At 42.6% G+C, this 22,494-nt stretch overlaps 1 protein-coding gene across 1 annotated transcript; it reads right to left on the bottom strand.

Annotated features, from left to right (window-relative positions):
- Positions 1-1,436: 1,436 nt before the first annotated feature.
- Positions 1,437-21,168, bottom strand: cdk18 (cyclin dependent kinase 18; the record flags this gene model as incomplete). The annotated part of the gene is made up of 15 exons (XM_079296975.1): positions 1,437-1,478; positions 3,020-3,097; positions 4,353-4,443; positions 4,549-4,591; positions 5,422-5,527; positions 5,644-5,741; positions 6,984-7,104; positions 7,935-8,058; positions 8,823-8,885; positions 8,998-9,092; positions 9,871-9,985; positions 11,460-11,516; positions 12,059-12,190; positions 15,413-15,549; positions 21,051-21,168. The coding sequence occupies 15 exons, from the start codon at positions 21,166-21,168 to the stop codon at positions 1,444-1,446; spliced, it is 1,413 nt and encodes a 470-aa protein (XP_079153101.1). The 3' UTR covers positions 1,437-1,443.
- Between the last annotated feature and the right edge of the window lie 1,326 nt (positions 21,169-22,494).

The following is a 22,494-nucleotide window of genomic DNA, read 5'->3' as shown; positions in this document are numbered from 1 at the left end:
TAAACTGTTATTTTTAGATTTAAACTTGACTTCTTGTCGGCCAAAATAAGAAATTAAATCTTCAACATTTCTCTTCCATAATTGCTGGAAATTCTAACAAGACTTTGAATCCTCAGATTTTCATGTTAGCAAATAAAATGGACATAAATGCAATTTACGGTGTACTCAAAAATAATTGTAGAATGGTTTCTGGTCTTAATTTTGGATGGGTGCTTTTGAAATGTTGCAATTCGGAAAGGCCACTGGATGTTAAAACCAAATCAGAGAGTGTAAGCTATATTTTGGTGTAGCAGCCCAATCGCCAGGAAAATGTTTTGGTGTGAATGTATCTGCAAACCACAGATATGTTGAATGTGGATGTTTTTGCATTCGGTCAGAGCAAGTAACAAAGTACAGCGAACAACATGCAGCAGCAAATGAAGAATATCAATCAGCATATCAAGCTAGAACAACAAGCAAAGTTACGTAACAAAGTCTGCTAAGAGCGGCCATTATATCTTTACGGTAGTTATGTTGTTCAGGTTGTTACGTTAGTTGTTACGTTACGTCATTACGTTGCTAGCTTACGTTGTTACAACGTTACATTATTATTTTAACCCATGATCTTTTTCTATCCTTAACCAACTAGTTTTGTTGCCTGAACCTAGCCAATCATTTCACAACGTGAACAACGTGGCATTATGCGTTTCTGCAAGCGTGATATGAGGCCGATATGAAACAAATTTATGAAATGTATTTTTGGTCTCGTAACGTATCCCCTGGTTTGTAGAAACCTACAGTGCCAACATATTTCTCTGGCAATTGGGTTGTGTAGAAACAAGCCTAAACTTTAGTACGACAAACATTTAGCAAATTCTGGAAACAACCTGACCCCATTAGTCTTCACTTTTAAGAACTGAACTGACCTCCACTTGCACCACAACCCTCCTGTCTGTACAAGTGAGACTGGATGATGGTTCCAGATGTGGTAGCTACGTTAAATGGCTAGAGCCCTGGGTGTGCTCTGGATGGGAATTACACAAGCCTGCGTATATATGTATGCAGAGCAGAGCGGCTTTATTTAGGGCCCTAATCGTTGACATCTGGGGCTGAAATGCATGTGTGTGTGTCAGCAGGATAAATAAATCTCTGGTGTGTGCAACTAAGTAATGGCAGCGTGTTCAGTGTCGCCGATTGTGCAAATATGTGCAAATATGTACTGTAGGCTATGTGTGTGGAGGGAGAGTGTATCTCAGCTCAGTCAAATGCAGTACAAGTATATTTCCAGAAACCATGTGTGTCTCCATGGTCAGCTGCCTTGGAAATGAGTGAGTGCACATGAGCTTGTGTGTACATGCAGGTGAGCATGCTCGCGAATGTGCTGAGCTGTGTTGGCCTTTGTGCTGTGGTCTGAAAAAGGCAGCTTCCCGTCACTGCGTGGCTCTGATCCTCCCCTTGTGACTTCTAGAAGATGCTTTGCCTTCGGTTCTTTCCTCGACCTGCAGAGGGGCACATTTGAGTTTAAACACTTAAATGATGATTACTCAGTGTTAACAGGCACCAATTGAAACAGATAATATGGTATATTTTTCTGGAAGAATATATGAAGACTATATGAAGAATATATAAAGGATTAGAGGACTTATGTCTCAACAGGATTTGGAAAAACTTGTCCATGCATTTATCTTCAGCAGACTGGACTACTGTAACGGTGTGTTTACAGGTCTCTGTAAAAAGACCGTCAGAAAGCTGCAGCTGATTCAGAACGCTGCAGCTCGAGTCCTCACTAAGACCAGGAGGGTGGACCACATCACTCCAGTTCTGAGGTCTTTGCACTGGCTTCCTGTCCAACAAAGAATTGACTTTAAAATCCTGCTGTTGGTTTACAAAGCACTGAATGGTTTAGGGCCAAAATACATCTCTGATCTGCTGCTATCTTATGAACCATCCCGACCCCTCAGGTCGTCTGGGACCGGTCTACTTTATGTTCCCAGAGTCAGAACTAAACATGGAGAAGCAGCGTTCAGTTTTTCTGCTCCACATATCTGGAACAAAGTCCCAGAAAGCTGCAGGTCTGCTGAGACCCTCAGCTCATTTAAATCAAGATTGAAGACTTTTCTGTTTGCTGCTGCCTTTAATTGAACCACATTCAATTCATATATTAATCAATTTCCTGCATTTCTGCATTTTACTACTGCATTTTATTTCTTGCAGTTTTTTTAATGTTTTAATGAATGTTCTTAATTGTTTTTAAATCTCCTTTTCTTTTGCCTTATGTTTTGATGCTTTTAATGGTTTTATGTGAAGCACTTTGAATTACCTTGTTGTTGAAATGTGCTATACAAATAAACTTGCCTTGCCTTGGAAAGCAATGACTCATGCTTCTATCTTAAAATACCCTTTTCCCATGTCATTTTTATGAGTTAGGCATGAAAGCTTTACATGAGCTTAACCAGATTAAAAATAAAGACATAGCTAGAATCATAGGTATATGAAGGGATATTAGAGTATATAAATGGGTGATAGTCATTTGCATTGAGACAAGTCCTTGTTTATTTTAATTTTCTTTTCAGTTCCTCTGAGACTTGTATCTGTGTTATTGTGTCACAGTAAACAAAGTCAGCGTGCCAGCTTCTTGCAGAGCGTTGCTAATTAGCAAAGTACATCTGCAGACTCGTCAACATTTCAGATGTTGTGGTCCGGAACAAAACAGAGCTGCTTTGAAATCCGTTACATCGCAGGCAGTTCAGCACACTTACAAAGTTTGTATCCCATAATTAGACTCAAAACCTTTAATTTGTCAGGCTTCTCATGTGTAATATGAAATTATCGACTATGAAAAAACAACCGTGAATGCATTAGCATGCACCCATGATGCATTTTGTGCACCACATTCTCATCACCAAGTCTAATGCTGGACCCCAATTTATGCACAGAGCTGTTACAGTTGCCCACTATGTGAAGAAATGAGTGGCTTGGAATAACGGTGACTCGTAGTAAGGTCATACCATCTCTTGCGATCGCGTAGCAGGAACCTTACCTAGAGGCTGAAACACTGAGCTGCGGTGGCCTGGGTCCTTCTGGAGCTGGAGCTCTCTGAGGGAAAACACCGAAGCGGCTAAAACAAAGAGGGGACAGAGAATGACTTAGGAGCAGGGGAAAAAAAGACAGTACCTCCACGTAAATTAGGTTTCCCAGTCCTGTTTGTACCAATTGTGTACTATCACCAAAATCAAACCGGTTTGTGTCATTCCTTGATCTGGAGAAGGTTGTTCACAGGTTTATCTCACCACGTCTCAAGGTTTGTTCTTGGGGTTGTGTGTCGGACATGTACAAGTATCAGGCTTGGAGATTGAGCCGTTGGGTGCAGGGATATTCCTGGGTGTGGGAAGTCAGCCAAGACTTTTGTCTTGTCTCGATTGATGTTGCCTTATGAGCCTGCTTCTAGTTATTTCCTATTTTGTTGCCCTGCTTTTAGTTGCAGTTTGCTCATTATTTTTTTTGCCATTTGTCTGCCTTTCACTGCAGTTTGGTCTTGTCTATGGCCGCTTGAGCAAGCTGTTCTAGACTGTTCATTTATTTAAACTATGTGCTCTGCTCCATTCTGGTTCTTTTAGGCATTGTAGTTGTAATTGCCGTCGTATATATTTAGTGGAGTATTGTAAGGAGTGGTGGTGGGGCAGCGTTACTATGTGGAATATTGTACAGCAAGTTAGCATTTTCTGTCAACTCTTGTGTGTTCCCTCCCCGAGTGTGTTTTTGCTCATTTGTTACTATCATAGAGGTTGCAAGCTGCGTGTCCCACAGTACCCCCTGCAGCATTCAGCTGAAGCCTCTCCCTTGTTAAGTGGTGTACATTTTAGCGAGGATTCTGTTGTGCAAAACCTGGCGAAAAACATCTATTTTAAAAATGTTGAATAATAAAGAGCACTGTGTTTTAAGAACAGATTAAAATTGTCTTTATATTTGTACATTCTCCTCTGTATTTATGTATGTGCTTACCTGTGTTACAACAAGGAACCCTCTTGTGGAGAGGAGAGGAGGAGAAAATAGGTTGAAAACTTTGTATACCGACTACAACCCAGAGCTTTTTAAACAAACCTGTCAGACCTTTATTTCCGTGCACTTTCTGTGCAATTTTTGGTCAGAATATGCAAATTGACCTAACAAAACACGGTTCAACTATGGCTTTTAGAAAGGCCACAGCTGAAATGGAAAAATAGCACATTTTCAGTTAAAGGAAAGTTCGCTGTTCACAGCCAGAGTTGCCAAAAGCTTTTAGACTTCAAATCCACCCAAGAGGCTTTAAAGATGTGTTCACATTGTGTGTTTTTGTGTGTGTGTGTGTGTGTGTGTGTATGTTTATTTCTTACTGTCTGCCAAATTAAGTATGTTGTTCCCCAGACTCAGGAAGTAGGAGTGTCGTAGAGAGTCTTCAGAGGAGATTCTCCTTCTGGTGTCATACTGCAATCACAATACAAAAGTGGCTGATTAGACCGTCTCTGAAATCACAGTTCAGTTCGGCCCTGTATCCGGGGGAGAGAAGGTCATTGTGCTCTCGCGTCATACCATGAGCAGAGCAGACAGCAGGTCGATACCCTCTGTGTCCAACCTGACGGAGGCAAAGAAAAAGGTTCAGTTATCACTATTCGGGGAACGATTACACGCTGAAAATACCCCAAAATGACGCCCAAAATGCTCTGGCTGATTCATTTTTTATTAAAAGCAACATCAGTTTCATGATGAAGCTAAATGAAGAAACGAATACCCTTCTCCCTTCTCAGCTCTTTAGAATATAACTTAATTGTCCACCAGAATAGAAATGTGTCCAAAACATAAAAACCCCCACCACAGATAGTATAAAAGCATTACACTTGTGAAAAAACAAAAGAAATACGACCAAACTAAATATGCAACGTATCCTCATACGTTTCGTATGAAAAGTTACTCCTCATTTTTCGTGCGTTTCCGAGTTCGGTTTAGCAACAAAACTATTTGGTTAGGTTTAAGATGAGATTGTGAAATGACTTCGTTAGGTTTAGGCAACGGACCTACTTAGTTAGGTTGAGGAAAAGATCGTCCCTGACTTCTCGTTTCATGGGGAGCTAACAGTGGTCTCCTGGCTGAATGATCGTTGATTGGACCTATCCACCTCTAATCCAGCCCGTCCAGTTTCTGCTTTAACTGTCTTTTTACTTCCTGTTTCAAGATTACGGGATATCCCATGAAATGTATCTACGGATTACGGCGCATTATTTTTTAAGGTATTGCTACGAATGCTCGATGAGATCAGCCTGCAACACAAGACATTAAATAATAAGAAAAGTGCTGTTTCACCGGAACTGCTTAGTAGGTGTCCTTTATCAGGAATCAATGGACACCCTGCAGCCAATCAGAATAGAGTATTCACCCAGACCATGGTATAAAACCTGTTTGTGTTACCTGGGCACATGGTTGATGAGAGCTTGAGGTCTGTATTGAGGAAAGAGATAAGACCTAAACTCCTCATTACTACTGATCCCAGGCCAGGTATCTTCTGTTGGAGTGCCTGGAAGACAAAGAAATGTACAATTGCCTGCTGTCACTGACACTGTCATTTTTACCACTTGTTCTTACTCCATAGCCAGGCCTGTAGAATACTATCATAATGTGCTGCCATCTTACCCATGAGCCTAAAAACTAAGTGTAGCTCTTCCTTCACTGTTGCACCAGGAAACATGGGACGACCCGTTGCCATCTCGAACATGATACAGCCCACGCCCCTGAAAGAGGAGGGAGGAGGTGAACATGCAGGGAGGAGGACCAAAACAACAGGAGCACACACAGAACACACACACACACACACTTTAAAGAGCGCTGATCATAAGTGCAAACATGTGCGGCGTGAGTGACCTTTTGTTCGATGCAGGACGTTGAAAAGGCGCCCTGCGGTCTGATAAGAGGACGTGTAGCTAGGTGAGCTCATAAAGGGCCGTCGTGCTGCTAGAGAGACACATTTAATCCTCGGTGGTTCAGAGCGGTGCGAGTTTCTAGCCACGGCGGACTGCTAATGAGCATAAATACATAGGGGAAGATTCGAATGAGATAGGCTCCATTGTATGACTAGTGACTCACCTCCCTGCTAATAACCTGTGAGATTTTGCATGAATGATTCATGGGCGTCCTGGTCGATCCTCAAGTTGGAAGACATTCATCTGATTTACCAAGTAAAACTCAACCTGAGGGTTAAAACTACCGGTAGGCTAATCAGAGATGCCAAACTTCTGCACAGATAGATTTTTAGATATTAGTTCTTAACTTGCAAATTAATATGCTTGTAAAAAAACAAAGCAATATGACATGGTATGGCTAACAAAAAATGATATAGCCTACATCGCAAACAATTAGCCACATACTTCGTATCACAGGGCTGCAAAAGAACACGTCCCGTAATTTAGAAATGTTAAAAATATTAAAATGATAAACTCAGCAGACTTTAAAAATGATACTCTCCAACCAACAGAGTTCTCTTCCATTAAAGTAAACCATGTTATATCAAAGATGGCAAGGTTGTTTCCTCACTCCTGACTGAAGTGCTGCTCAACAATACGCTCAGTGACGCCAAAGTTGGGAAAGAAATGGTGGGGCAGCAACCGCTTTGAGCAGGAAATTACACAGTTAATAACCGTAATTTATATGATTTTTACATTTGCAAAACAAGTTTAACACTGGTGAAATTCTGACTGGGTCAATACCTTTATTTTTGCACAATTTGCTGTTATACTACTTAATTCCCTGTTTGCATGCATTGTCAGTTTGATTAGTTGTAGAGTTTCCTGCAGCTTTCATGTTTGGTAATAATCTTAGAAAGATGCGATCCATTTTACCGGGTTGGATACCTGATGCTAACCAATATCTATCCATTCATCCACAAGGCCGGAGTTATCATTTGCTGGTGCCACTGTATTGGTAGGCAAGTACATGTTTGACTACTAATCATCAAATATCCATTTCGATGTACTCACCACATGTCAATGGGTGTGGAGTATTCTGTAGAGCCCAGCAACACGTCAGGGGGTCGATACCATAGAGTCACTACCTCGTTGGAGTAGGTCTTGGTGGGGACGGACTTGGCCCTCGCTAAACCTGGAAAACACAACTTGGTTAGGATTTGAAGGCGCAATGTGTAAGATCCGGCCAGAACTTTAATTTAAAACATTCAAAAATGAAAATGATCAACTGCATGGGAAGAGGTGACAATGTTATGTCAAAGACGTTAATGCATTGTGTTGCAGAGATATATACTGAAATGGCTATGACTACTAAGCTAGTCCCAGCCTGTCCTGTCTTGTGATACCACTTGTACCGTAAGAGACGATAGCGAGTAACTGTAGCGTCTTGTCTGTCCTCGGTCCTACATGGAAACAACTAGTATTTTTATGTCATCCTTTCCGCCACCAGGTTAACACTTTTAGTGCAAACAGCCATTGTTACTCACTTTGGTACTATACCTTTGTACCAAAATTCCTTCGCAATGACAAACATTGTGTGTCTCCACGTCTCTCATATAGTGGGGTAACACTGTAACAGAGCATGATAACACTCGTGAGGTGTGGTCAGTAACAGCTCATATAATAATCGCCCAAAAATGTACACATTGTGTTAATGATGAAAAATGTTGGATTAGTCCCTCTATCGGCTCATATCACTTAAATAGTCAGGGAGTGCTGGTGATCTCCCCACTTCCTGCACAAAATTGAGAAAACTCAGAGAGAGGGGCACAGTTGCTAGGATACAGCAAGTAAGGGTGCAAAAGTAGTGGGGACAGAAGGTCGGCGAGTGGCAGCGAAATATAATAGAAAAGCGATTGTGGCATGTAAGCTGCTATCTCATTACAGAGTGTCTGCGTCTGTACAACCACCTTTGCATTTCGTGATGTTGGTGTATGCTTTATGTGAATGGGAGGTTTGTCCTACCAAAGTCGGCCAGTTTGAGCTCGCCCTTGTCGTTGATGAGCAGGTTCTGAGGCTTTAGGTCTCTGTGGAGGATTTTCCTCTTGTGACAGTAGGACAGACCACGCTGCAGCTGGTACATAAAGATCTGTTGGGGAACAAACAGAAAATGATGAGGAGTAAAAATTACACATCTTTATGATTACAATGGAATATGAATCTTAAAAATACAAGTCTACCCTCATCTGGTTTAACTCCTTCTGCCTGTGAACGCCTGTAACTGAATCTGAAACCCAAAGTAAATCTTCTAAAAATGTAATTCCAGCCCTCCGTCTTTACGATACAAAATGCCATGAAAATAATTCTGCTTAAATATTTGCGTTTTGGCCAGGTGGCAACCTCCGGTTCTGCCAAGTGAAGCCAATGCAGAAGTGTCTTAAAACTTGCATTACCTCCAGTGGCAGTAGTAATTATGACAGGAGCAAAGGAGGAAGCGAGAGGACGTAGTATAAAGAGCGACAAAGTCCACAGAAGGAAGAGGTCGGAGTGGTAGGATGGGTCAAAGAAACACAGGTCTTTTACCCAGCAGACCGCTGTTCCTGTCCCGTGTGAAACCAAAATGTACTTAACATCATTAGAATGTAACCATGACATTAACGATGTAGTACGCTCTTTTTCATGAACTTAACCTAGTACTTCCGTTCAACAACTTTAACCACGTGTTTAAAACGTTAGAGCGGTCTTAGATGTCGTTTTGTGAGTCATTAGATAACAACCTTTTCTGTCCTTATGGTCCTTTAGGTATGAGGACGTGTTGGGTTGATGTATTTGCAGAGATGTAAACCAATACACGTCAATTTCTCTGGTACACAGTCAGTAGTGTTTGACACCTGAATCATGTGGGTGGCTCACCTTGACATTATGCATGCTCATGAGATTCCCGCAGTTGTCCAAGTACTGCTTCAGGTCGCTGTCCTGGAAGACACAACAGCCACAGTCCAGACTCAAAATCTACCCATAGTCCATTGATGTGCGGTCGACACCTTTTCCAAACACCTGCGTGCTGAGCTGCCGATGCTGTACTCACAAGATACTCGAACACCAGAGTGAGGCAGCGGTCGGTGTGGATGATGTCGTGCAGCGTGACAATGTTGGCGTGTTTCAGGTTCTTCAGTAGGGACACTGGGTGGACAGGAAGAGAGATGAGTCGAGTTGTGGTTTAGTCTAAACTCGGCTGCTGAATCCTGTAAATGCCTCTGGAAGTCATCGTATCTGGGGTTGAACTTAAAGCTACCGCAGAAATGTTCCAATTCCACACTACATTCTAATTCATGACAGTGTACTGATCTTTATAGTTTACTGTTGCAGTAAGTATCATAATCAATGACTTATCATGGACCCTATTTTCCCATGTTGACTAATGGGGAGCGTTCTCACTTAGTACTGGACCCATTTCAAATATTGTTGTTCCTCGTAGTCATTTAGACACAAAACATGGGAAAGTAGGGTACAGGTTGAAAAATCCTGAAGTTACCCTTTAACTTTTAATAAAGACGACTTAATAAAGACACAGCAAAACTTTTTACGAAAATCTAATATTTAGTTGTTTGATGTTTTATGTGCTGTTCCTGGAGCTGTTTCACCGCCATCTACATTTACTTTAAAATATTCCCAGCTGATTAGTTATTCCATTTCATTTGTGCATTGCATTGTGGGACAAAAGTGTCCATCAGCAGTGTTTTGTTTTGCACACTGACTGTTTGGAGTATACTTCATTTTGTCACTATGAGGTATGGATTTCAGATACAGAAGTTGAAATGAATACAGGTCGGAATCAGGGGAGATTTCTACAACTCAGAATAATTCATTTCCAAAAGGTAAAATCTCTCACTATGTACTTTATGATGAATGATTACATGGGCAATACTAGCTTGCAGTAAGTGAGTGTGTGTGTGTGTACCCTCTCTGATAGCAGTGCAAGGTGCTCCCTCCTCGTGCTCCAGCCGGATCTCCTTTAACGCCACCACGTTCTCTGTTAGCTTGCTTCGCCCTTTGAACACTGTGGCATACGTCCCCTATGAACACACACACACACACAGGTGACATTCTGATAATAATATATTCTAACAAGCTGCTGCTCGAATACCCGCAGGTATGTAATTTCTTTCTATTAATAGCCACAGAAGTTAATTTGATTGAAATCCTCTCATCATCCACAGCAAATAACCATAAATGGCAACAGATCATTGATTTCCAGCTGACTGAATGAGGTTTGAAGTTTTGACCTCTGCGATACACGAGTAGCCTCAAAACATTACATAATGCAAGCTGCTCAAACAGGCTTGGATTTAATCCATTCATTTAATGCTTATTTATTTCCTCAGGGATTATTTCTGATGATCGATGTATCACAGCTCATGATTATCCTTTATTTATCCTGGTATTGAACTGCTGACAGTTCCTCTGTCATTATGTTGTTAGGTGTTGCAAGATGAAAATAGAGGAAAAACCCTCCGGGTATAAAAGGAGCAGCAGTAAACAAGGTGCTTTTATAATGGCCACATGTGTAAAACACTGTCTTCCACCGCGTATTAACCATACTGTGCCTTTGTGGACCAGTCGTGACAATCGACTACAAAAGCAGCTCTATTCTCTCTTTTTTCCACTCGCCACCGCTGTTATCTGCTGCTGAGCCTTGTGACTGGGACTAAGGCACACAGCTTCCGTCACTAATCCTCCCTCTCTCCTTCAGGCAGCAGCTGTTCTCAGATAAAACCTGTGGGTTGTTAGGTGCTGTGTCGTGCAATCTTTAAAGCCCTCGAAGGACCGATCATTTTGTGCAGAGTAAAACATGTAACAGCATACGGTGTGAATGCCGTGTTTTTATTCGTGCTGCATCCCAACAAACGCAAGGCCCACGGGTATACTGTTGTTAGTAGTGTTTTGGCATGTAAACAAACCCAAATGTGTCTTGACTCACAATAAGCCTCATGATCATCATATTACATAATAATTCTTTATTTTATATAGCGCTTTTCTAAGTACTCAAGGACGCTTTACAAGGTTCCATGCACACCATTCGCCCAGTCATACCGGTGGTGGTAAGCTACGTCTGTAGCCACAGCTGCCCTGGGGCAGACTGACGGAAGCGTGGCAACTAATTTGTGCACAACGGCCCCTCCGACCAACACCAAGCATTCACTCGCATTCACACCAAGCATTCACCATTCATTCCTTTGCATGTTTTTCCGAGGTGGGGGAAACCGGAGCGCCCGGAGGAAACCCACGCGGCCACGGCTGAGAACATGCAAACTCAACACAGGTTGTACCAGGAATCGAAACCAGAAACCTTGACTGGGAAGCGAACCCAGTACCTTCTTACTGTGAGGCAGTGATCTTAACCACTCTGCCACCGTGCCGCATTGGTTGGCACTATGCACCAGAGAGATGCCTTAGCCGTGCCCGATGAAGTGGCCTCTATCTTCAAGTTACCATCGGCATCGACCGCGTGTTAAAAGGTGAATGAGTGAGTCAGCGGTGGAGACGTACCTCACCCAGTTTGCCGAGCTTCACGTATGTCTCCAGTTTCCCAAAGCCTATGTCGGACTAGAGACACGAAGAAAAAAAAGTAGATCGTTACGATTCTCTCCTCTGATTAAACCATGGAATATATATATATATATATATATATATATATATATATATATATATATATATATATATATATATATATATATATATATATATATATATATATATATATATATATATATCATCTTGGCAAACATTAGTTGATTGCGCAAAGCCTCCTTCACTGAATCAGCCTGATTGATGCCTCATAATAACATTAATCCAGGAGGACAAAACATATAATAATAGCAGGAAGGCAAGATAAGAACACTAGTAATTTGCGGAGATGAAATTTGCTCTGAAATATGAGCCGGGATATTCACTGGTTGAGGGTAATCGATCAAATGCATTGTGAAACAAACAAGAAGCCAAGAACGGTTGCTGCAACACGATTTATGGTCAGTAAGATGAGATAAACAAACCAGCCTTACAGAGGTGAATATGAGATGAAATATAACCACTGTCAACATGATTATATATGATGGCTATACAAATACGTAGTGATGTAAGGCACTTACCAGGGAAGCACGTCGAGACATGCGGCTGGGAGGTTTGCAGAGCGGTGGCTCCTCACTCTCCAGCTGCAGCTTCTTGAGAAACTCCGGAGGCAGGCGGATGTCCATGGGCAGAGACATGCGTTTACTGACGTCCTGTAGGTTGGTGGGGGAAGAGTTCAGCCGACGTTTACAGATCGTGAATCTTTTAGTACAGTCGGACCTTGTGGCATATCTTTAGCTGATCTGGCGCTATCATGAATACCCTTTCTGTACATGGTACCACATTCTTATTGGGCATACTTTATGGAAGGTGTAAATAATGGCTTTATTAATGAAATGTGCATTATCACGTACATTCAAACATGTCAGTTACAACAAGAATGAAAAACGAGGGCAATTGTTATATGCAGAGAAGGAAGAAGAGGATTTTCTCAGGATGTGCACACATACAAATTTTGTCTACAGAGGAGATGATACAGATGCCATCTGTGTAAGTGTGTGTGTGTGTGTGTGTGTGTGTGTGGTCATGTCCAGCCATTCCCCATTCTCACATCCCCCTTCTTCAACCCATCTCCATTAACAATAGGCCTAATCATTGCAATAAACCTTCATCTGCATCCTGGCATGTGTCCTGCATTTGTGTCCTCCTACTAACAAATCAAAACGGTGGAGATACGCCGTGTCCAGCAAACAAACGGAAAGACGTGGCTGAACCCGAAACGGTCCGATTGGGGCAGGTTCGCTCCAAGTGCCCAGGAAGATTGCCGGGCTTTGAAGCAAATTTGACAAAGTGGCCTAACAGTGGAGTTAGAACTTCCAGATTCGTCACTTCATGCCATTGGGCCCAAAAGACTTCTTCCCATAGACTGATATTGAAAGAGTTCGGGATTGGAAATGAGCAGATAGTTTATTTTGAGGTAAATCAACTTCCCTGGTAGCATCACTTGAATAGCCCTTATTTAAATTATTCGGTCCGTAAGGTTGGAAAATACACTACTAGCCGAATCTAGAGTTATTTACTTCCTCTTTTCATGGGAACAAGGCTGGACCGAGTGCTGGGAGGTGGGGTTAAAAAGAATCACTAGTGCGCTTGCTCTATGGGCTCCATGGATGTGGACGATTGCCTGAAGGGGGATTTTTTACTTGGAAGACTTTTTTGGCTTCATGCATCACTCAGCAACTTTCACAGGAACTGAACTGGTCCCCACCTCTAACGCTGTATCCAGTTCTCTTTATACGCCAATGGTTTGCTCCGGTCCGTGGGCGGTTCTTGGGTTTGGCTCGTCCGTGGATGGGTCACATCCCTCCCTATAACTGCAAACGTGATGACTTTCTAGAAGGTGATGAAGTGCCATGGCATTCTCATTTGATAATCCATCACGTCTGCACTAATAAAGGCCCAGAACACCCCCAACACAGGTGTTTTTCATCGTTTGATTGATTGGACCTTTGCTTAGGGTGAAGGTGAGCGGCGCAATGCTGAGAACTGCATGTCGCAGTCTGTTCTGACCTACTCAGTCGTAAGAAGAGGCTAATCGGTCAGAAGTGATATCACCTGCGTGGGTGTGCCATGGATGTGCAAGGCTTTTAAATGTTAAGAAGTCATTAATTAATGAGGGGCTCGTCCACTTCAGCAATAAGTTAAATCTGGGCTTGTAAATGTTAACGCGTTATTAAATAAATTTTGCTCTGTAGCCAGGAGCAAACTGGGGGAAAAAAGTGGCCCGGGAGTTACTGTCAGACCGGCCCACTCAATACACGGCGCGTTGCCCACTCAATGCATCGCACGTATCGACCAGTCAGTGGCCTACTTGGAAAAATACCATACACTTAACATTATTTTGGATGATTACAAAGAAATTGCATCATATATGTTTTTTTTATAACATTTGGATCCACCAATTTGCCCGGATGGACACATTGAATAAAATGATACTGGCTATTGTAACACTCCAAGGTAGGTATCGTTTGCTAGATGAATATGCTGAACTCTGGGATAGTATCAGATGGTTATACGCAGTGGCGCTGGTGCACATGTTCTAGGTAGGGCTGTTTTCTATTTCCCTTTAATAACTTGAGGGTTACCGTAATAATTCCCTTTAACAGGAAACTATACAATCTAACTATATTCAGGGTACCTTTAATTCGAGTTTACAACAAACGCAACACACACAATTTGGAAAAATGAAATGAAAGAAAACCCCTCGTCGCTCCACGGCGCTGAATCTATTTGAGGACGCTGATTGGCTAAATTGTATTTCACTCATTTATATCTTTAATCAGCATTAAAGCATCATTGGCTAAACTGCTTCATAGACCCGCCTCTTTGGGGCAGATTGCATGCTGGGTGTGTGAGTGTGTGTGTGTGTAGGGGTGCTGCCGGCTCGCAGATGGAAACCACGAGTGTGAATACAGATCGCGAGGAGTAGTATAAATCTTCGTCAGTGACTATGAGCTTTAAGTATTTGAGTAAATTTAACGTGTTCTGTGAAGCATAGAATACAGTCTGGGTCGGCGATCTCAGAGTGAGGGCCGGTTGATGATGGAGGTGGTCCGGTATTGGACCGGCCCAAACCCCGTCGGCCTACCGGGGATTACCCCGGTATCCCCGATGGCCAGTCCGCCCCTGTCTGTAGCCCTTTTCCAGAGGGGTAAGTGGTTGAACTGTCCACTGGAAAGGTCGTCCTGATCAATTAGGAAAAGCGATAGCTAGAAGACGTTATACACCAGCTAAAGAGCTTTTTCCCAGTTTGGAAACCATAAAACTGCCCTTAGTAATGGCTTACTGACCTATAATGCATTAATTAACCATTAACCAGCCATTAGTTACAACTTGTAACCCCTTTGAAAGAGGAACTTAATGTATGTTTCCTACGCTTGTTGATGGAAGCCATCCAGATTGTCTAAGCTCCCATGTTACTGTCGCAACATTAGAGCATGAGAGACTCCAAGTGAATCACACTCGCTCCACAGGGACTTTTTATGAAAAGGTGGAACTGTGAATTCTCTCACATTTCCAATAAAGAAAAAGTCTGGTCCTTTGGGGAGGGATAAAATCTTCGAGGTGACTCATCCAAATTGAGCTGGCAGAGGTGGAAATGAAAAAAAATGACTCCCGGGGAAGAGTTTCAACAGGAGAACAAACTGCATGCGCCACTGTTGGTATCTGTGTCGGGCTGATTTTGAATGCTTTTAACGTGCACTTGAACCTTGACAGTTTCCAATCAGTGCTCAATGGGCAACACATGAATCCAGAATCACTGTGGCGGCATGTGACTACAGCATAACGTGAAACCAAATTAAACACGTCGCCTGTTAACCCCTCATCCGCCATATTAACCTGTGTCCTCCTACAGTGGCCCCTTTGCTACCTACCTCCATGGAGAAACGTCTGAGCTGGGCCTTGTCGTGGAAGTGGTGATGTGACGGAGACTCGGCCCCCGGTGTTGTTGGTTCTGGACTCAAAGGACTGACATCATAAGATGGAGGACCCAGCCTGTCCGGAGTCAGGCCTGACAGAGGAGAGACGTAAGCACTCGACATTTGCAGATGTACAGATGGACGACAAAGGACAGAAAGAACAATGGTGCGTCAGGACACTGCAAGCTTCTCTGGAAGCAAACGCGTCATTCCGCTGCGTTTAGAACAGTTTACATATGAAAGCAATCGATTTAATTATTATTTAGAGGTGACTGCAAATCTAATGTTTTATCAGCTTGCTTCAGCTGCCAATCTCACAGTTGAACCATCGCAGTGGCGGGAAAATCTGCTTATGAAGCAAAGGATCATTCAATTCTGGCTATATGGGGGTGCTGAATGTCATATAGTAGTAGAGGAACTAAGGCCCTAAAAAGTTGAGTAGCCCCACACACTTCAGGGTGGGCGACTGCCCCTCGAAAGAAACACAGCAAAAGTTCCCTCTAGGATGCATGCATCACATGTACCTCTGGAAATAATGATGTCAAGGAATATGTTCACAGACAGTTAAATACATACAAAAAAGCAAAGATTGCATCAATACCTTTGCTCAATAAAACACACAAGAATTATATATTGAAAGTCCAACGGTATGTCTGTCATTATTAAGATAAGGAGACAAATCACCAACAAATGTAAATGATATGCACCAAAGACTGCTTTCTTGTCATGAAAATAGGTTGTATGACTATTAACTTCACCCTCTGATGTCCATATAAATACATATAGGAAGCTATACATCTGACCCTCACATCCCAGTGGAGATAAAGCGAAAAATGTCAACGACAATTTTTCAATGAAATCAACTCTTCTAAATGTCTCTTTCCTGAGCAACTTCAATACTTAATTTTACATCTTTTTTTACAGATCAAACAAACAAGACATGCCATGTGAATCAGAGAGCTTTTTTTAGAGGTGCTGGTTGGTGAGTTGTGTTACCTTTGTACAGAGCTGTTTCCAGTATTTATGCTAAGATAAGCTAAGCTAACTGGCTACAACATCATCTTAGCAGAAAGAAAATATTATATTTTTTTCAAGATGTCTAACAATGAGGTCACACTTAGTGACGGATACTGAGAATTGTCAGTAAACTCTGCAGTCCTTCAGCTGTCCAGAGCATTTTAGCCTCTTTCTTATCAATCCTCAAAGACCATGATATAAGTGTGACTTTTTACAGGTGAAGTGTTCTCTGCTGGGCAATAGTGCCACTGTTTCTGAAGTGCCTCAAACATAAGAAAGATTTATAGTTCTGTGTTAAGGGTTAGCCTCCGTTGCTACGCCATAGCTAACATGCCGCGTGTCAGAAATGCAACTGCAGACTACAAAATGCTGCTTGAGATGGCTGATCGTTGCAATGGACTCTCAGCCTCTTGTTTTCAAAGACGAGTCTCATCAAGACTACAGAGGAGGCAGCTGAGGCGAACGATATACTTGGAGCACCAGCACTGCAGTGTTACAGCTCTCCAGCCACCGTGGTGGGAAGAATGGCCTTTTGATCCTCACCACTCAACACTGTGTGCGATGTGTGCGTTTGATGCCTGCTCGGTGTCTTTTGAATACCACGCCGTGATGGTTTCAGCTGCCGTTTGATCTGCCGTTTCAATAGCGAGCGCCGGCCGGCCTCACCGGTACGGCAAAGTGTGGGTTGTGAAATGAACATGTGTCTCTATTTCATCGGGTGTCTTCTGGGCGTTCCCTATTAGGGTGAGGCACCAAACACTTTAAGCCCTTGTTTTCATGGGGACAATGGCTAACAAGGGAAGCAGGAGTCGATGTGAAGGAGAAAGTCTCATATGTCTCCTTACAGCCTCCCCCTCAACACACACCGATTTATATGTACACTCACAAACATTTATATAACGTGCATGACATATTCTCTCATACTAGAGGAAATTCAACAGAGGTGTATCAATTAAACCCACACACACACACACATCTAATAAAACAAGCTGCTGGTGTATCAATGACAATACGACGTCTTAGCCAGATTGATTGACAGTCTCAATGGGCTGGGGGGATGAAATGACAACCCGTTTGTTAGTCATTTGAATATCACAGCTACACCGCTCCTTTGATCTCCTGATGCTAATTAGAGTCAGTGAAGGCGACGCTGACATGACACACTGTGCCTGATTGCTGAGAGATACAGATGGATGCCTGCTAGACATCTCTGGGAAAACACAATCCAAATATGGTAACGCCACGTGATGATGTTGTAGCGTTTCCATCTGAAACTGCGGTTACAGTGAGCGGGAATGGTGGCTCACGGTGCTTTTCCTGTAAAAGCCATGTGGCAGTGTGTTTTGGACAACAGCCAGTCAACTTAACCAAGATAAGAAAATCTCGCCTGCTTGGCAATAAAGGCTTTGTGACTTTGTGCAACTGTGTGCAAGAGGGTTTGATATTTTTCCTCAAAACAAGTATATCTCTCAGACTCTGAGCCAGAAAACACTTACATTCACCAAACGTTACAGTTTCATTCCTCTCTATATTCTGAAGGATTTTACAGAGGGGTTAGTTCATACAACATTATTATTATTACTACATAATAATGTAGTTTGAATTTTTTGTACAGCTGTTGACAGTATTTTCTGATATATAAAGTGATACAAAGAGATATCCACATTTCTTTCTGTAAAAAACTTTGACTCTAATGTGTCAACAAAATGCCAACTAGCACATATTGAAATCTTGTCACATTTGCATTTTTTTAAATTCCCGAAAACTTGTCGTACAAAAACGAACTTAATCTCAATACTGAGTAACTGGGTAAGTTTCATGGTGAGACCTACAGTAACCTATTCACCTGTTGTGTCACCCAGTAACAGCATGCTGTTCAGGTGGACGTGTGGAAAAAACCCTTAAAAAGATATAATAAATAAAAACACATGTAAAAACACTGTCATTATGTCTGAGGTTGTCATAATTAAATCTTTTATTTAATCAACTGACTTCAGGACTTGCTTCGTGCAGCACATTCTCTGCAGGGACACGTAGTCTTCAACTGTGTGGCGGAAGAAGCTCTCGTCGGAGCGTTGACGTCTCACGGGGGCTCATGTGATTACGCTCACGTCAGCGTGGCAGTAAGTCCTGGCTACCACTCATGACACCGACTCACACACAGACACACGCACGCAGACCTTTGAAGCTCTGAAGAGTACACCTGTGTTTGTATGAATAAAACAATCGCGTCTGACTCGATCAGCGGTTGTGAAATTGTACGTGTGTGTTTTTGTGTTCACGTGTTGCCGTATCTTATGTGAGTATGTGCAGCCTTAGGGGGATGCTAATCAGTTCATCAAGCTCACTGATCTGACACTTATTGACTCTCTTTGTCAGTTTGATCCAGCCATATGAGAGAATCCAATGATCCGTTAAGACTGAACGACTTCAACTCAAGATTTGCATACACAAATTATGCATTATGTACAAAGTTTCCTCCGTACATGGTTACCATGAGGAGAGCCTAATCAGGCTAAAAACCTCAAAGCAAAGTCTGCTCAAGACTTTACAAATCAAATCGGATTACTCAAGTCTTGCCTTTCGTCAACCGATTTGCTCATTGACGCCCCTTTGTTTAAGCTGTATGTTGCTATAAAATCTATAGAAAATATTAAAAACCACACATCTATCGGCCGAGATACATGTGACCATCGCTTAGCTTTAGTTACAGAATAATGGAAACACTGTTGTGTGTCAGGTGTGTGAGGTGTGTGTGAGGTGTGTGTGTGTAGGTGTGGTGCTGTCCAAAGTACTGAAGCAGAGCGACAGACACGGTTTCTTAGCTCACTTGCTTCTTCGTTGTAACTTTCCATTTCCCCCCATTGTAGACAGGAGGAAAACAAGGTGAAGTCAGAGAAGGGACAGTCAGCGAGAGAGAGAACGAGAGACGGAGACTCGAGCCGCTATTACGCGCCTCCCCTCAGCTGATTTTAGAAGAATCGTTCATAAGCTCAAAATCCATTTAGCACTCCGATAGCTATGTTCAATGACGATGGAACTAAATGGGAAATTTACTGTACTTTTATAACGCTTTTCTAGTCTTCCGACCACTCAAGCGCTTTAACACATATCATCATTCACCCATTCATACACTGATGGCAGGAGCTACCATGCAAGGTGCCACCTGGCCATCACGACTATCTAACATTCACACACCAGTCACACACCTACGGGAGCGACTTTGGGTTCAGTGTCTTGGCTCCTTCTACTACGTCACATTCGACTTCCTCGGCATCCATGGTTGTATACAGTGTGCATTGCTTTTCGTAGACTAACAGTGAGCAATGCCTGTAACATACACTGCATTACCCTCTATGTTCGCTGGAATACAGTGTATCCTTGTCAGGCGATGTCCAAACAGCAGCATATGCAGCGCATTACGCTGAGGGAGCACAATAGAATCCCTGACGTGGGGAGAGAGGACGGGTAGATAGAAGAGAGGAGAGTTAAACGTCTGCTGGTCTGATGAGATCGCTTGATCACAGTACATCACGCGTACATTCACACGCATGTGCACTTCAACAATTTCAACACACCTAGAGTGAGCTCGCATCCCGCACCAACAACTTCTCTTCTTCTATTGACGTTTTATTTTTTGCAGTAAATATAAATATGAAGCAACAAACCTAGACGCTTTATTCCCATCCTCACACAACTATAAACAACACTGCACATGGTGCAGCATGGAAGTCTTAACCATCCTACCGGCCCTGTGTATTCACGCAACTCATCGTTATTCCATCTCTTTGTGTAATACAAACTGCAGAGACATTCGAGAAAAGCTCAAACTGGATACATTCGGTTCCCGAGCATCATCTATCCCCCTACTCACCACCACGACCCTCCTTCTCCTTAGAACCCCCCCACCAAAAAAACCACAGGTTAATATGTGAGGGTCTGTTACAGACACGGGGAGGAAAGAAAGGCTTTTGTATTTGGTATTAAAAAGCTGAGTGAGATTGCAGTTTGCGCTCTATTATTAGACACAAGCTGTTCATTAGCACGCGGGGAGTAAAAGACACAAGGAAGTGGAGGAGCTCAGGCTTCAGGACTTTAAACGCGCTGAATTAAGCCACAGCTTATTGGCTGTAAAATGGTTTTGTCTGCCAACTGTTGCCAGCGTGTAAAAAAAACAAACTGAAATCGCTCAGATAAGAGTGCAGTTACGAAAAGACATCTTTGTGTGGCAACCCACACAACCAACACATAAAGTTACACTCCCCGAATTTATCGTACAGAATATTAGCACACAATTCCCACCATTAATGCGTGGACGATGTCACGGGGCACAATTTAAATCCAACGTCAACTCTCAGAATTCACAAAGAATGGATTGCAGCCGCTGATACCATCATAAATTAAACCAAAAGACATTGCACTAAAGAAAAAAAAAAGAAAAAGACATTTGATTGCAATTATCCATGTGCCAAAGTCCAGTCCAAATGTGCTACTTACATCCAAAACCTCCTGAAGGCAATGAAAAGAGAGGAAAGGGTCAGAAAAGTGAGGGAAATAGGGGCGGGGGGGTTCTTACCTTGGGTGTGGCATATGTTGAGCTGGTTTATCTGCTCTGTGAACTCGTTCTCCTCAATGGTCTCGGTGCGAGGAACAGAAAGGGAGAAACGCCTCTTAAAGTTCTTCATCTTGTTCATGGTGCTGGGGAGGACCGACTCTTGGAGGAGAAATAGACACACGGAGAGAGAGGTTGAAATGTGCAACCAATACTCCAATCCATCAATGAACACGGCACGTGCATCAACGCGGTCTCGGATGCTTTTCTCAGAGAAAAAGCATCTAGGAAAAACAAATACGGGCTATTTTTCACTGTGTACAGAACATACAGTACAGCATAAATCAAAGAAACTAAAGTGTAAACACTCTCTGGTGCCGTGCCTTCACGACACAGAGCAGCTGTGAAGGATCTTTATGTGCAGCTCGACCAAAGACAGTCGTCTGTGTCATCTGATAACGAGGCAGAAAACAGCAGGAAAGCAGCTGATCAATATACTGTCTCCCATCCAGTAGCTTACACAACCACAGCCAGCCCTACCAGTTAGTTACTCTCTCCCCTTTTCTTTTTTTCACTACTCATGTTTGCGTTCTCTTCTTTTGCGCTGCGTCTGTGTGCTGCAGAGATTGGTGTCATGGGGTCTTCATGACTCCTTTACTGACATGGATTTGTTGCTCATTACTGTGGAAGGCTAAGAGATGTGTGTTGGGAGGCTGCGGTCTAATTACTCCACATTCGCTCCTGGTATTTTTATTCTGAGTGATCCCAGGGTCGTGACAGATGACCCCCGCCTACTGCAATACCTGTACTGTCCTATCAGGAGCATGACACACACACACACACACACACACACACACACACACACACACACACACCCACACACACACAAGTATAAACAAATGCAGAACAGATGTAATAAAATATACAGACAAAGTGCCTGGGTGCATCCGGCAGCAACTAGCAGCAGTGAACCTCTAACCCACACCACAATACAACTAAAATGCAATACAAGGATCAAGAAGTTGGATTATAACAAGGTGTCAGACAAACCAAAATAAAGAAGAGTTCAAGAGGGCTGTTTGTGTGACAAACTGCTTAGATTGTGAACCTCCCTGTTGACTCAGAGAACAAAACTATCGATTTAGGTTTCACAAAGATTCTGAGTATGACTTATATTTAACAAGCAGTCAAACTTCAGATGGATGCTAATAATAGAACATTGATCCTTTGCTGTCCAGTTCTTGACTGTTTTGAGGAGGACTAATGAGCAATCAGAGAAGACACACACACAGACTCACAATGTGGAAACAACAGCAGCAACAAGCTGGTGTTGTTTGTAATTCATCCCAATCAACGGAGTATCAAAGTAAAGACTGGCAGTCCAGTCAAAAATATGTTTGTGAAACTGGTCCCTGGAGTCAAAGTGTGGAATAGATTTGGAAATATGAGGTAGATATGAAGCAGGTAA

Source organism: Melanostigma gelatinosum (genome assembly GCF_949748355.1).
Source record: "Melanostigma gelatinosum genome assembly, chromosome: 3".
In the NCBI taxonomy this organism is placed as follows: Eukaryota; Metazoa; Chordata; class Actinopteri; order Perciformes; family Zoarcidae; genus Melanostigma; species Melanostigma gelatinosum.
The sequence above is the reverse complement of the archived record's forward strand: the minus strand, read 5'-3'. Positions and strand labels throughout refer to the sequence as shown.